The 13,698-nt window shown below is 44.0% G+C and overlaps 1 protein-coding gene across 1 annotated transcript; it reads right to left on the reverse strand.

The window, feature by feature from the left end:
* On the reverse strand, positions 1-13,016 carry stk17al (serine/threonine kinase 17a like). The gene is made up of 7 exons (XM_050069547.1): positions 12,697-13,016; positions 8,725-8,937; positions 4,327-4,471; positions 3,600-3,726; positions 3,448-3,496; positions 2,954-3,133; positions 1-1,706 (listed from the first exon to the last, which is right to left on the reverse strand). Exons 1-7 carry the CDS (start codon positions 12,807-12,809, stop codon positions 1,415-1,417), a joined length of 1,119 nt encoding a protein of 372 aa, XP_049925504.1. The 5' UTR covers positions 12,810-13,016; the 3' UTR covers positions 1-1,414.
* Between the last annotated feature and the right edge of the window lie 682 nt (positions 13,017-13,698).

A 13,698-nucleotide genomic window follows, 5' to 3' on the forward strand; every position in this document is an offset into this window, starting at 1 on the left:
GGAGTTTGATACAAAATGCACTTGTATTTTTCTTTGTTACATTTTGCAATGCATGCCATCAACATTTATTCATTTTATCATAACGTCCACAAGGACAAGTGCAAACCTGCCCGAATTTCATGAGCAGAAAACAACAGGAATAAGTAAAAAGTTAACGTACAAAATAAGATAATGATGTTAACATTCATACACTGGTAAAAACAATTACTTTACAGATTAATCTTAATACTAACTCACAATATACATTTCAGTACTTTTTTGAGAAATTCTTCCCAATCTCCCGAGCATCTGAAGGCAAACATCACATATTTATACAAATCTTCAGTTGACCATGTCATTGTTCATCCATTGCAATTTTAATAATAAAACTGAACCATCGTGTTCAACCCACTGCCATTCCCTCTTTCCAAGACTGATGATTTCACAATATCTGAAGAGCCTGAAATCTGATGGCAACCTCGAAGTTAAGTACAAAAACAAACTTGTGCAATTTGTGCAGTAGCCAACAAAACAAAACTGTAATATCAACACAGAAGTGAGGTTGAAAAAGTGGCACTTTGTGTAAAAACAAAACTGATGTGACAAAAACAGTGGGTGGTAGAAAATGGTTAATATGTACAGTACATTGTGTGACAGCTGACTACGCTTGATGAGCCTTTGGTTTCCTCACTAAAAAACGGAAGTCCAATAACAAAATAAAAAAGTGCTTAAGATTGTCCTTAAAAAACAAGAATGCTACCATTTCCAACTTAAACTCAAGACATTGATGTGGCTTTGTGTATTTAAGGGGGTGAAGTGGCATAGCAAACACACATAAATAAACATAAAACAGTGACAGTCTTTTTTAATTCTTTTGTTAAGTACAACCATCTGTCAAAACCCTTAACTTCCTTCAACAAAACTCATCACAGAAGGTATGTCTGGGTCAGCTGAAGCATAACTTGTTTTGATGAGCACACAGTGAGTGAAGTCATTTCCCAAGGCTGCCTCTCCTCTGAAACCCAGTTCAAAAAGCTAATTGGGTAAAAAGAGAAACCAGTGTGCGTGCAGGGGTGAACTAGCCACAGTGTTAAGCTGAGCCCTGTCACTTTTAAAAGGCAGCAGTGCAGTCCTGTGACAAAATCCTTGTCTCCTCTCCCATGCCTTTCTCCTGCATCTTCATTCCCCTCACATTCCTTCCGTACAATCATAAATCAGCACGGAGAATTATTCAAACACATGCAGAGGTATTAAACTAAACACATCCCAGCTCACAGACATCACAGCAGTAGAAGCAGCCAGCAGCAGGCATACAGCATCCATATAGCACGGCCCTGAGTCAGACCAAGACCAAGAAGCTGCAGGCTCACTGGCTTTCAGCGTCTGCTCCGTGGAGTTTGAACTCATTCAGTCTCTTTACTCTGCGAAATGTCGTTCAGCAGATCAGCTCTTGCTTTATCTCAGGCCGTGTGGGAAAGGGGGGCTCAGTGAAGGAAAAGGCGTCACGTCCCGCCTTCAACCCACCCTGGCCCGGGCACGTGAGGTACGACCCGATCAAGTCCAGCTCAGGGGAGGGTGCCGGGCTCTCGGGCTCCGACTCTGACTGGCTTGTCTCCGGCTCGTCCAAAGACGAAGGCGACCTGGTGTGGAGGTGCGGGTGGGAGTGAGGATGGGGGAGTGGGTTCAGCCAGGGGTGGTTGAGGCATTCTTCTGCCGTGGCTCTCTTCCTGTACACACAAACACAATAACACTGCGGATGAGTGGAAATTCTTGAAGAGTTTACATAACCGACGCATTGCCTGGATCTTCCGATTCACTCAATCTCACAGGCGTCGGCCATATTCCTTTTCAGCATTTGGTTAGGGAAACCACAAAAAATAACACTTTTTGCTCTCAAGATTTTTCCCCTCCATCTCTCACCGATTACTCAAACACTGAGGAATCCTCCACTTTTTCCAACGCTACCAGTAATCTGCTGCATTTAAACGATACTGACTGGAGATCATGGCTCTGGATGCGAGACAGAGGCTGCTGCTACTTTTCATCAACAAATTGTGGTGATAAAGAACGGGCTCACTGTTGGAGCGCTCAATCAGGATTAGGGTTTGAGTTAAGTTCATCAGACATGTGGTCACATAGCTTCCCTTGAAAAACACCTTCGTTTAAAGCTTCAGTTGGTAACTTTTATAGAAATAACTTTGTATCATATTTGTTAGATGAGAAAGTTTGCTCTGGTCAGTGGACGGGGCTTCGTTTTGGCTCGACTGCTTTCAGCATGGCAGCTGGGTCAAAAACGTTCTCATTTTAGAGCTAAACAGTGCACTAAAATGCGTTTCAGAAAATGTTTGAGGCCAGAAATAGGCAATGCAGTAACAGAATCTTGGTTCATATTTGATAAGCGCTGCCTAGTTTGACAGTTTGATGTAGTTCACAAGTGCTGACTGACATGATTGACAGCTGCGTCTCCCTGGCTCAGACCTTTTGTTTTCAATCAGGCGCAGTGAATTAAAGCAAATGCCAATACAAGCACAACCAGGAGGCAGAGTAATATGATTTCTTCACGGATCATCTTTCTCATGCGCTACTGTGTGGTTTCTTAAATTTTTCATAAAAGTTACCAACTGCAACTTCACCTGTTCTTTCTTTTATATGATGACGCACAAAGCTGATGTGTCAGTGTTTGGTGTAATGTCGAAACACAAAGATACTGACCTAAAAACTCTTTTTTTTTCTGAATGAGGTGAGTTTACAGCTGCTGTTTGCAAAAAAGGAAATGGCTTCTCGCCCTAGTGACGCAAATCTTATTACCACACACACTCATTTAGACACATGCGGATGTACTTCCGTGCCGGTGTGAACCTGACGCACATCCTTGGTGTGTCAATCGGCTCTAAGTGATGCTGACGGAAACTTCAGTTTTAGCGATAATCAGAACATCTGATCATATCTCCATATTTACAGTAAGCAGTCTCACCTGGGGTTTTTAACCAGAAGAGACTTAATGAAGTCAACAGCCAGGGTAGAGATCCCTTCAAAAGTGTCCTGCGAGTAGTCGATGTTGACTTGGGAGATGTTGAGGAATGTCTCCTGCTTGTTGTCACCCAGGAAGGGAGACTCACCTGTCAGCATGACGTAGGTCAGGACACCGATACTCCTGGTAAAGAAAGGGGAAAGAAAGAGAATGTTTATGAGGTCATTTGTCATCTTTGATGGTTACGGAATGTGTTTTGTAACACACAACAGATTCGGCTTTCGTCCACTCAACTGTGGTTACTCATTAACTAACTGCAAGTAAGAGGCAAAGATGATCTTGTGGTCAGAGGTCTAGACTGTCTTTTACACGCTAGGGAGGTGATGTCACTGTCCTGAATACGTCTGTATTCTCAGATGTTAAACAGACTAAATGAGTTCTGCATCGCATCCAGTTAAATCAGTGGAAATAGTCTCATTAACAACAGTAGGACTTACCACATGTCTGTCGCAGTGCTAATGGGTTCATAGTTCAGGATCTCTGGTGCTGCAACAGAAACACATGGTCCCATTTAGTCGTGATAAATGGCGCTCACATTGAAAAGACACAGGTCATCCTGGGTATTTAAGGGGCTGAAAGTGAGACTTACCAACATACTCTGGCGTACCCAGGATCTCCCTGACTTCTGTGATTTTGTCCATGCGTCTGGACAAGCCAAAGTCCACAATGCGAATGTCCCCCAGAGGTCTGTCACTGGTCAACAAGATGTTCTGTGGCTGGAGAGGGCACGCAGATTAGACAGAGGTATGTTACGTAATGATTATCCAATGAGCCTGAGGTCTGACATCTGAGGTCATTAATTACACGGCAGTGTGACTGAGTCAAAGCATTTTGAGGTAACTGGATCCAAGAGGATTTTGGGTCTAGGTCATCAGTCAGCATCGAGCTTCTCCTCTGAGATCATCCTCTAAGCCAATCAGATGAGACCAACAACAGGTAGGATGTCCCTGCCAACCACTGGCATGGCTCTGTGGTTTGTGTGTGAATATACTTGAGTGTATGTACCACTGTACTTAATTCTGGGTCGGACTGACCTGATGTTTTTTTCACTTTAAAATGAGTTGTATAAGATACTTGGTTAATTTGTGAGGTAGGAAAAAAACATCAATGACGGCTGGCTTGTTACCTCAGGGGCCATTAAAGAAAACATGATAGCTCAGTCAGTTCCCTTTACCGGCTTATTCCTCGTGGGAATGGGGTCGTGCCACACTGAATGAGTTGAGGTTGCATAACAGAAATCATATCTCATATCTCCAGCCTTCCACTCGAGGGAATAGGCTGCCCTATATTGTCATATAACCTTTCAGCATACTCACTTTCAGGTCCAGATGCACCACATTGTTGCGATGCAGGAAGGCCACTCCACTCAGGATCTGCTTGGCCAGCCGTATCACATCTTTCTCTGTGAAGGCCTCGCCGTTGTCAGCAACACACTGGTTGAAGATTTCACCACCGGCAGCGCTGGAAGGAAAGCACAGGAAGGAAAACTTAGAAAACAAAACAAGGATAAGATGAGAAGAAAAGAATTGTGCAGCCACCCAGTGAAGTTTAGTTTGGCTTACTTTCATTTTTGATTATTCACTTTAACTTGTCATAATAAATTGCGCCTTTAAATTGTACAAACACACCCTTCCTCTCAGTTTGAATCACACACAGTCGACAATAGCAAATTCCAAACAGTCCCATTAGGACAATTTTACTAAACAACCCCAAAGTCATTTCCAATTTCTTTAAAATTATGTAACAAGATGTCTCATTAGTGTACTTTGGCTTGGAGGAACAAAGTCCACCCACAGCTCCACGCTGCATGCGAGTCCAACATGCATCAATATAATTTTCGGTACTCTGCCTCTGCATGTACCTTCCTTGTTCTCAGGAATATTACTGGAGATAAGAATGTTCATACGTATCAGCTTACAGCAGGTTCAGATAAGGTCTTATACAGCCTGATACACTGCAGGTTACTTACTTAATGACAAAAAGGGCCAACAGAAGCAAACACTGGCCAACTTATCAAAGCCCAAACATTTTCTTAAAGTAGAGAGGAATGGCCACAGAGGGTGGCAGGGGAATAGTGTCAAGTTGGTGAGCAGATACTGTGTGAGCCTCAGCTTGCATAGCTTTTTTGCTCGCTTGTTCAAAACAACCAACGTATGAGGGATTAGCCTTTTTTGGAATTTAGTAATTAGACAACTCACTGGTGACTTCTCACATTTTTGTAGAGGGAAAAGTCAGATTCCTGCCTGGTCTTGCCGCGCTTGTGTAACAACATTAAGCAAAGTGGAGACATGGTGGATTTACGTTGGATGCTCCATCAGTCAGATCAATGCCTGAAGCTGACAGTTCACCCAAAAAAACTAGAACCATGTGTGGGGGATTTAGATGGCACACATGCTTTTTATCTTCTGAGGAAAACTTTGCGACCAGGCCCTGGGCACGACTGTTACATAACCAGTACCGCCCAATCCCCTGTTAGCTTCCTAACCCTGCACTCTTTACTATCCTCAGCTGTGAAAATAACACTCATGTTTTTTGGGATTTTGGGGATATCCGTCATTGGTCCATGTAATCCTCTTTTTTGTTTTGCTCCCAGCACTGAATACTTGACCCACCACCTACCCCGCTTGTTGCAAACATGAAAACAGTATGGATGTACAATAAAATTGCACTCATCTGTTTACACTGATCTACACATGCACACCAAATAAAAGCAAGCTTGGTGTTAGTGTTTTCATTTGGGCGAGGAAATGGAAGACATGAGTGCGGTTTGATTTTATTGTTGAAAACTGCAATCAGCTTAACATGGACTTCAACTATTACAGTACCTGTCTGAACAATTAAAGGCTTGACATGACAAAGTGCTTCAATAGGTTCATTAAGCTGTCAGCAGAGCGCCTGGAAGGATTTAAAACCTCGATAAAGACCATCTTGTTTAAATTCAACAGACTGCACACATTCTGGCCAAGCACTTAGGAATGATCTGATACTTCCCCTGAAGTCTAAATATTGTCTCCGCGCTCTCCCTCCTTCCAGGAGAGTTAATGTACACACTACTTCAATGTGGGAGACATCCTCCCCTGCACCGAGCTGCAAGAAAAAACCCACTGCAGCCAACATGAGTGACGGCACAGAGGAGCTAAACAAAGCTGAAAAACTATTATGCTTTATCTATATTAAGCAGTAAATGTGAACCTCCTTTTAGCTCTGAGAGAGAACCTATTTAGTCAAAGCTCTTTCTGGCTGACCACCAAGCCACGCGCTCACCAACGTCACCTTACCAGAACCCGGTCAACCACTTTCCTCAAGCCTAACCTGTCTGTTGGCTGAATTTTCTGGACAGCACTTGTGCTCCAGTGTAGTCCAATTAAAGCCCACTGAGGTCATTAGTGCTGTGGGTTACTGTATGCTAAAAGGCGAGGAAGGAAACATGGCAGTGCATTCTGAACTAAAACAGCTCCAAATAGGAACTGGAAAACCTTAAATTCAATTCCTTGAATTAAATTAGTCATGCCACAATAAGGGGAATCATATCATTAAGCAAAAAGATTTATTCTCACAGTGTGGATTTGCCATTAGGAATGTGGAAACAGTATGAGGGAAAATGCATGATGAGATGACTTGATGCTGAAAGTTAAAGAAGTTTCTTAGGCTGCAAAAACATCTCCCTCCATAGATTTACTGTGAAGCGTTCAAAGGGCTGTATAGGTTTGGCTGCATTTCCTGGAGTTGTGATGCGTTAGGCAAATGTATGTTTGTCACTTTTTTACAGTATACTTTCATATGTGTAGAAAAACAGGAAATGAAAGACTGTGCTTCCTGGATCACGGTCACAGTGATGACTTCTCCGGGAAGCATAGCTACTACGCGCAAAAAAAGTGATGCACCTTCATTTTTCATCAAAGTGACCATCTCTCAACCTAGTCATTACACTGGGGCTTTCTGTGGTACTGCCGCACACTGGAGCTCTCAAAGATGATTAGAATTCAGCCTCCATTTCTCTGACATTACCAAGGATGTGGTTGTGGCTACGAGAAGTGTGCTCGTGTGTGCACAACACTTTATACCAGCATGGTGGTGTGTGCTACTTTTGGGAGCCTTGCTTGCTGCTTACATTTAAACCCACAGGAAATGGAAAATGGTTTGCAATTCTTGAAACTCATGCTGAGGTCAGACAGCTTTTTGGGTCTCACTATGAGTGCTGCTGCTGCTTTTAGGACAAACCTACGCTGCAATAGATAATGACTAACAAAAGGGCTGACATTTTAAAATTGAGCTCTTTAAGCACTAAAATATTGTGCATGTGCTCAAAGACTCTCAGTGTAGCTTCATTTGGAAACCGAAGAGGAACTGTGGACCAGTGCCGACTGACCTCCTGCTATGTTTTCTCTGCAGGCATGCAGGGGTGACCTGTGGTGCTACTTCCCCTTTCACACTTCAGTCAGAGGTCAAACACAGCCACCCCCCACTGAGAGACCTTTGTTCTGAGGAGGCATTCCATGTCTGGGATGGGGCTGACCACCGAGGGCTGGGGAGGGGAGGGCTTCCTGCCTGCACAGCGAGCAGTTCAGGAACAGGGTCAGAGGAACGTGGTTCAAGCATAATTGCCCCGTGTTATCTCCCTTTAATGAGGCGAGCGAGGTAATTAAAATGCTAAGTGTCCTTTCCAACTCCTAATTAGAGGCTGTCATTAGAGCAGACAAGGAACACTTAGTGGATATGCATCATGTCATTTAACACCCAACCACAACAGACGAGAGCCAGACAGCCAGGATGACCTCGCCGGGTCACTGAGGGAGCAACTCGTCTCAGCTGCCGGACACTTCACCTACATGTTGAATCTGAGTACTGAGCAGTTCTCACAGTGGGGTGTTACTGACTCATTTGTAGCTTGATATTGCAATTTTCACACAGTGAGCTTGGTGCAGTTCTGCCACATTGGTATGTAAGGTGACAGTTCCTGACAGCCATTTAGCATAACAAGAAACTCAGGCGTCGAGGTTATGACGAGACGAGCAATAAACCGCAGAGAGAATTTCCATTTAAGGTATTGCTCATGTACAACAGTGCAAAGCTATGCGTTTCACACGTGTTAGCGTTTTTTTTTTTGTGAGGTGAGAAAGGCTTGAATGACACATACAGTCTGCCACCAGCAGATAACTTGAAGCCAGGAAGGGTTTTTACACAGATCAGACAGATAAATAAGAGCTGACAATTCACATGAAAACACCAACGCAGTGACATTCTCGTCATGTTAAATACAGGATGTTGCATGATGTGTATGTAAGATCTGATGTGAGGTTTTCCCGGCTCAAAGATTGTTGCTTACTAGGTAGAAATGGATAAATATGCTGGGGAATTTCAGTTTGGTATCCTCAAATCCCTCAAACATGCTGCATGAGAAAAACTCCACTCATGGAAAGTTTTTGGTGAGTGATGATTAAAGGATTTTCATCTCCCTAATGATTGAGGGCTTAATCATTTTATCCCCAGTTTTCCTGGCATGGCTCAAACACTGTCAAGTGAGGAAAGTTTAAAAGGCCATTTAAATTACCGCCATCGCTTTCTTCTCAGATCTGTGGTGGTGGAAGGGTGTGTGCACAAGAGTTTGAATAAACTTTGGAGTGCCAGACAAGGCTGCTTAAATGTGGTGTAGCTTTTTTTTTTTTAGGTGAACTTTTAAAGAACTCTCAGTAATATCCACAGTATTGTCTTACCACTCTAGAACGAGGATGATTTCGTTTTTGGTTTCGTAGACCTCATGCAGCGCCACCACATAGGGGTTTGCCTTGGCTGACTCCAGCACGGCGATCTCATTTAAGATGTCCATGCGGCAGTCCTCGCCCTTCCGTCGCTTTCGCAGGAACTTGGCAGCATACTGCTTCCCCGTTGCCTTCTCGATGCACTTTTTCACCACCGCAAACTTTCCCCTGGGGAACAAAGAGGGGAGAGAGCGAGAGAGTGATTAGTGAGGAGACAGAATAATCACAACCACATTACTGGTTTTTCAAATAGATTTGGTCAGAGACAGTTCTGTTCTGTGTCCAAGTAGCCAACGGGACCACTGGATTAAATTTAGGTCATTTAAACTGCAGCGAGTGAAAGGCTAAAATTACTGGACATACTCTTGACAGTTAAACTGCTATGAGGTGAAACCTAGATTACAGTGTAGGACGTTTGGAAAAGCCCGCCAAGCGGCCACGAGTGCAACACTGTAGGCGAGGTTAAAGAACAGTTCAGAGATAAGAAGGTGAAGAGGCATCATTTGAAACTTCGGTCCCTGCTATTCACCACTGATATGCTCAGCTGAGGAGGCGTCAGTATACATTTGGTAGAGATTTCCCCCATTCTCCTCCTCTTCCTTTAGCCTTCAGGAGGGTCTGACAGGAGGCAGATAAGGCTGACAGTTTTGGCAAGAGCCGCAGAATAGTGGGCAGGGACCCGATAACGCTAAGGTCAGGCAATAACAAAGAGATGTAACAGCTTGGTGGCTGGTAAAACATGAGATTTAAAAAAAGAACATCCACTTGAGCGTTAATTTTTCTGCATATACATTCATGGATTCATAGGAGGTGTTAAGGGTCAGCAGAGGGTGTGGGCAGGATGTCCGATGTGTGCAGAATTGCCTCTCTGTGTGTCAAGTCGACCCCAATCACCAGCCGTCCCTCCCAGACTGATAATGAGGCCTTGTCCACTTCCCTTTCTTCACAGCTGACAGCAGCAGGGACAAATGGGATTGTGTTGACACCTCCGCCCAGACCCTCGGCCAGAGCCTGCTTTTCCTTTGACAATCGTACAAAAGCTGACCAGTCGGCTGACACAGCAGTGCCAAGAGCAGGACCACCCACCCGACCGCGGCTGGGTAGGCCAGGCAGGGGGTCACTGCTGTTACAGTCAGGTTGGAGCCTAGGCTGCATGCTAAAATGGACACCGTAACCTCAACATCTATGTCCAACTAACATCTCAGTGTTTTAATGAGCTACACAATACAGAGGGCTTAGGAGAAGTGGACACAGGATGTGAAAAGATGACTGAGAACTGGGCAGAATTTAAATGAAGTGGCCAAGTCAGAAAGGTCCAGTCAGCATGGTGCCGGTCGTTTTCCCATACAGTGTTGCTCCAAGCCCACTGTGCTTCGGACCAAAAACAGCAACTGTTCTGGCCAGCGCTTGGTTCTGTTTTGGCTACTGCCTTGGCTGCTGTGAGGCCTGGTCCTTCTCTTTTTCACCCCCAGTCTTGCAGAATGGTGACGACTCATTGTTCAGAGTGAAAAGGCAAAACCCGTCAGAGCCTTTTCATCCTTAATTAGCCAAGTTCAGAGCAGCTCGCTGTGGGCTGGGAACTACATATGGAGTGAAAAGGAATGACCGCTGGCCACGGAAAGGAGCAACAGGAGGCCCTTTCAAAGGCTGACAACAGGTCAGAGGTTACCAAACATGGCCATCATCCAGGCGGCTACGCTCACACTCTGCCATGTCACTTCCATCACAGTGCTTCTATGTAATATTCTACACATCAAGTTCCTTTTTTTGCAGTTACTGCAGAAAAACTCCACCAAACTCTTACGCTAATGAGTGCTTTCTCAAACATCCTGTCTGGATCCACAGACACAATCATGCAGATCAAACAGCTCATTTGCAGGGTAGATTCCGTCTAGTCTGTCATCAATCAACAACTTCACTGTGACACACAAAACTATCTCTTCTCCAGGCCTGGAGATGGTGAAATTTGATTGAGAAGCTGGTTTCCTGTGGAGTCTGCGTTTTGTCTCCCTCAGCGGGGCACTGACTCATGTCTGAACTGCGATGAGAAATGACAGCCCTCACAGCTCTCATTTGCCTGTTTCACAGACAGACTGACACACAACATGAGTTCCTCTTCCTGCTTTCGAGTTGGCCACAACATGTGTTTGTGTATAGTTCTGCAGGGGACCATCACTCATACTGCAAAGCTTGGTGATAAGAAGGTTTTTGAAAATAAGGCCAAGAGACTTCAAGCTTCAAGAGAGTTCAGCCTACACTTACAAATTCTAACAGAGTCAACATCCCTGCTAATGTACAGTCTATATAGCTGATCTGCTGGTATGCAGCACCGCATACATTCCTGCACTTAATGCGATTATGAGGCCTGATCTCAGGATGTTGTTGGGTTGGACTCATGGGAAGAGGAGGGAAAGAGGATGAAGGGGTGAGAGGAGAGAGAGGGGGCGTTTAGAGGCTGCTACACTTCATATGCAGCCTCAATCCAATCCCCCCCCATGGGTTCTGGCTGCTGTCCCAGTATGTCCCAGGGTGTCTGACAAGGAAAACTGGCTGCTACCAACTGACTCTTTATTTAGGCTGTCCCACCACACTCTAAGCAAACTGAAGATTGGAGTCATGGAGACAGATGCAGTATTGGCACAAAGGGCAATGAAACAGCTGTCGAGTTAAGTGAAACCCAAGAAGTCCACTGCGGCTCCTTGCGCTAATTCAGAATGCTTTTTTAGGAGAGTCATTACTGTCCGGCGCATTGGGGAATCCCCGCTTAAATACTGCTGGAATGTGCACTTCTGTTTGTGTGATCAACACATCAGTGAGTATAAAGCACAAAATGGATTTGGCTGGAGAGAGACATAAGAGCGGCTGATTGGAGACGGCAAATTTCACGCTGGGAAAAAGGAATATAATGTCTAAAATATAGAATTAGGATCACATTGTTTCCATACTGTTCTCCCATTAGTCTTGTTGTACATATTGTCATTTTTTCATGGATTATGAGACAGTGGGCCCCTGGGCACAGATGCATGAAGGGCCCCACCATCTCTCCTACATAGGAGCAAAGACACACAGAGTTTGTGTTGGTTTTGCATCTCTTTGTAGCTGTTATGCTCCTTTTGTCATATTGTGTCACTTTGTGGTCATTTTGTGTCTCCTTGGGGTTGTAATGCCCTTTTGTAGTTTTATGATGTCTCTTTGCAGCGTCTTTGCATCTCTGTGGTCATTCTGAGTCTCTTCCAAGGTGATGCGTGTTAATTTGACATTTTGCAGGTGGCGGCCAGTGGGCCCCTTGGCTTGTGACCGATGGGCTCCTTTAGTAATCCATCCTTTATAACACTTATATCACTCACACTTTGACACAATATGACTCCCAAACTAATACTGAAGTTCAGCTCATGGTATTTGGAGAAAGTTGACATTTTCACCACCACATGCAGCACAGAACACACACTTTAAATGAGCATCGACAGAAACAAGCACATCTTGTGGAATTTCAAAACACATAGTGAAATACTTTCACCCCTTGGATGTCAGACATATGAACAGTGCTGACATATGCAAACTCATGTCCCTCCTCATCTCACAGAATTCTCTGACCCTTCTTCATAGAACTCATTACTGTCCACCTCATTTCTTAAACTAAAAGATCATTAAGTCCGAAAACTTTGCAGAAACTTTCACAGAAGACGCACAAAAGCGCATTACCATTGCGCGTGCCAAAGCGCGTCTCCAACCTGTGCCTTTCCCCGAGATGGAATGCGGGGTTGGAAATGTTCAATTAACACGCTTCCCATTAACACGTGCAGAGCGTAAATTCTAATATGATTACCAGATTTACATAAGCTCATCGAGATATTCCTGCAAATGCCATTTCCGTCAGCGCACGGATTTCAGTTTTTCATCAATGAATGCTGCAGCAAACGGACTCACCTGCCCAGTTCTTTGCCGACCAGGTCGTAATTGGCTGTGAACGGGTCAGCTCTTATCCTCGTGTGGATCTTTGTCACGATTCCGTTTTTGCTCATCTTTGCTGAGTCTAGCATTGAAGTCGCGCTTGAACTGAAACAATCTTCTTCCAGGAAAAAAAGAAAATACAACAAAGGCGATTTTTCAAGTATATACTCGCATGATAAAGTAGTCGATTAGAGCCAACAGCAGTTGTGTCAAACCACCGGGAGGTAATCCAGTACGCGCGTCCCAAACAGGAGGATGATGCCCTGCAGGAGTGTGGCACAGTCGGTGCGGTAAATTAGTCTGAGTGCTACTACACATTCCTGACAATAAACTCCTTGTCAGGGCCGCCCCACTGCGCTGACGCTCCGCAGCGGAGGCCAATGAGTGTGCCGGAGAGGAGGTGCGAGTCAGCTGGCAGCCAGTGCGTCTGAGTGGCAGGAGCTTATCGACACAGGTACACAAACACAAACAGAGACTATTATCATTAGTTTCAGTTGAACAGTTCTCATGATGACTCAGACTAATAACATAGTTGTAATTATTGAACATGACACAAATAAAACATACAAATATCAACACTAAGGTAGTCAAACTACTGTGCACTGTACACCTTATAATGTAGATCAGTCTAATAGTTAAAATGTTGGCAGCTCTATCAGCTTGCATTTGTTAGCCTTAACTTTCAGGTGACTAAATAATGTAGAAAAAGAGTCCAAGTGTATGGAGGACTACAAGTGTCAAAAATTTAACTGATTTAGAAATAATTGTACAACAAAAATAGGCATTAATACATTTGTTTGTAAATTTATTAATCTATGAATAAGTAGACTTAACTATGAAGTAATTAATTATTTAATGTGTTAATGGGCAATAAAAAGAGGGATTATAAAATAATTTATAAATGAAATATTAATCCATCAATAATTAATTCAAGTTAGAAAAGGGAGGTACCAAAAAAGAGTCAGTAAGTACTTTAAC

The sequence above is a fragment of the Epinephelus moara genome, chromosome 18 (assembly GCF_006386435.1).
Source record: "Epinephelus moara isolate mb chromosome 18, YSFRI_EMoa_1.0, whole genome shotgun sequence".
Lineage (NCBI taxonomy): Eukaryota > Metazoa > Chordata > Actinopteri > Perciformes > Serranidae > Epinephelus > Epinephelus moara.

Excerpts from the sequence above, each read along its gene's own strand:
- stk17al (XM_050069547.1), bottom strand. The coding sequence starts at position 12,809 with ATGCTAGACTCAGCAAAGATGAGCAAAAACGGAATCGTGACAAAGATC. Across the intron at positions 3,727-4,326 it reads TGGTGCATCTGGACCTGAAA|CCACAGAACATCTTGTTGAC; the intron begins GTGAGTATGCTG and ends TGCCCTCTCCAG. Across the intron at positions 3,134-3,447 it reads AGCACTGCGACAGACATGTG|GAGTATCGGTGTCCTGACCT; the intron begins GTAAGTCCTACT and ends TTTCTTTACCAG.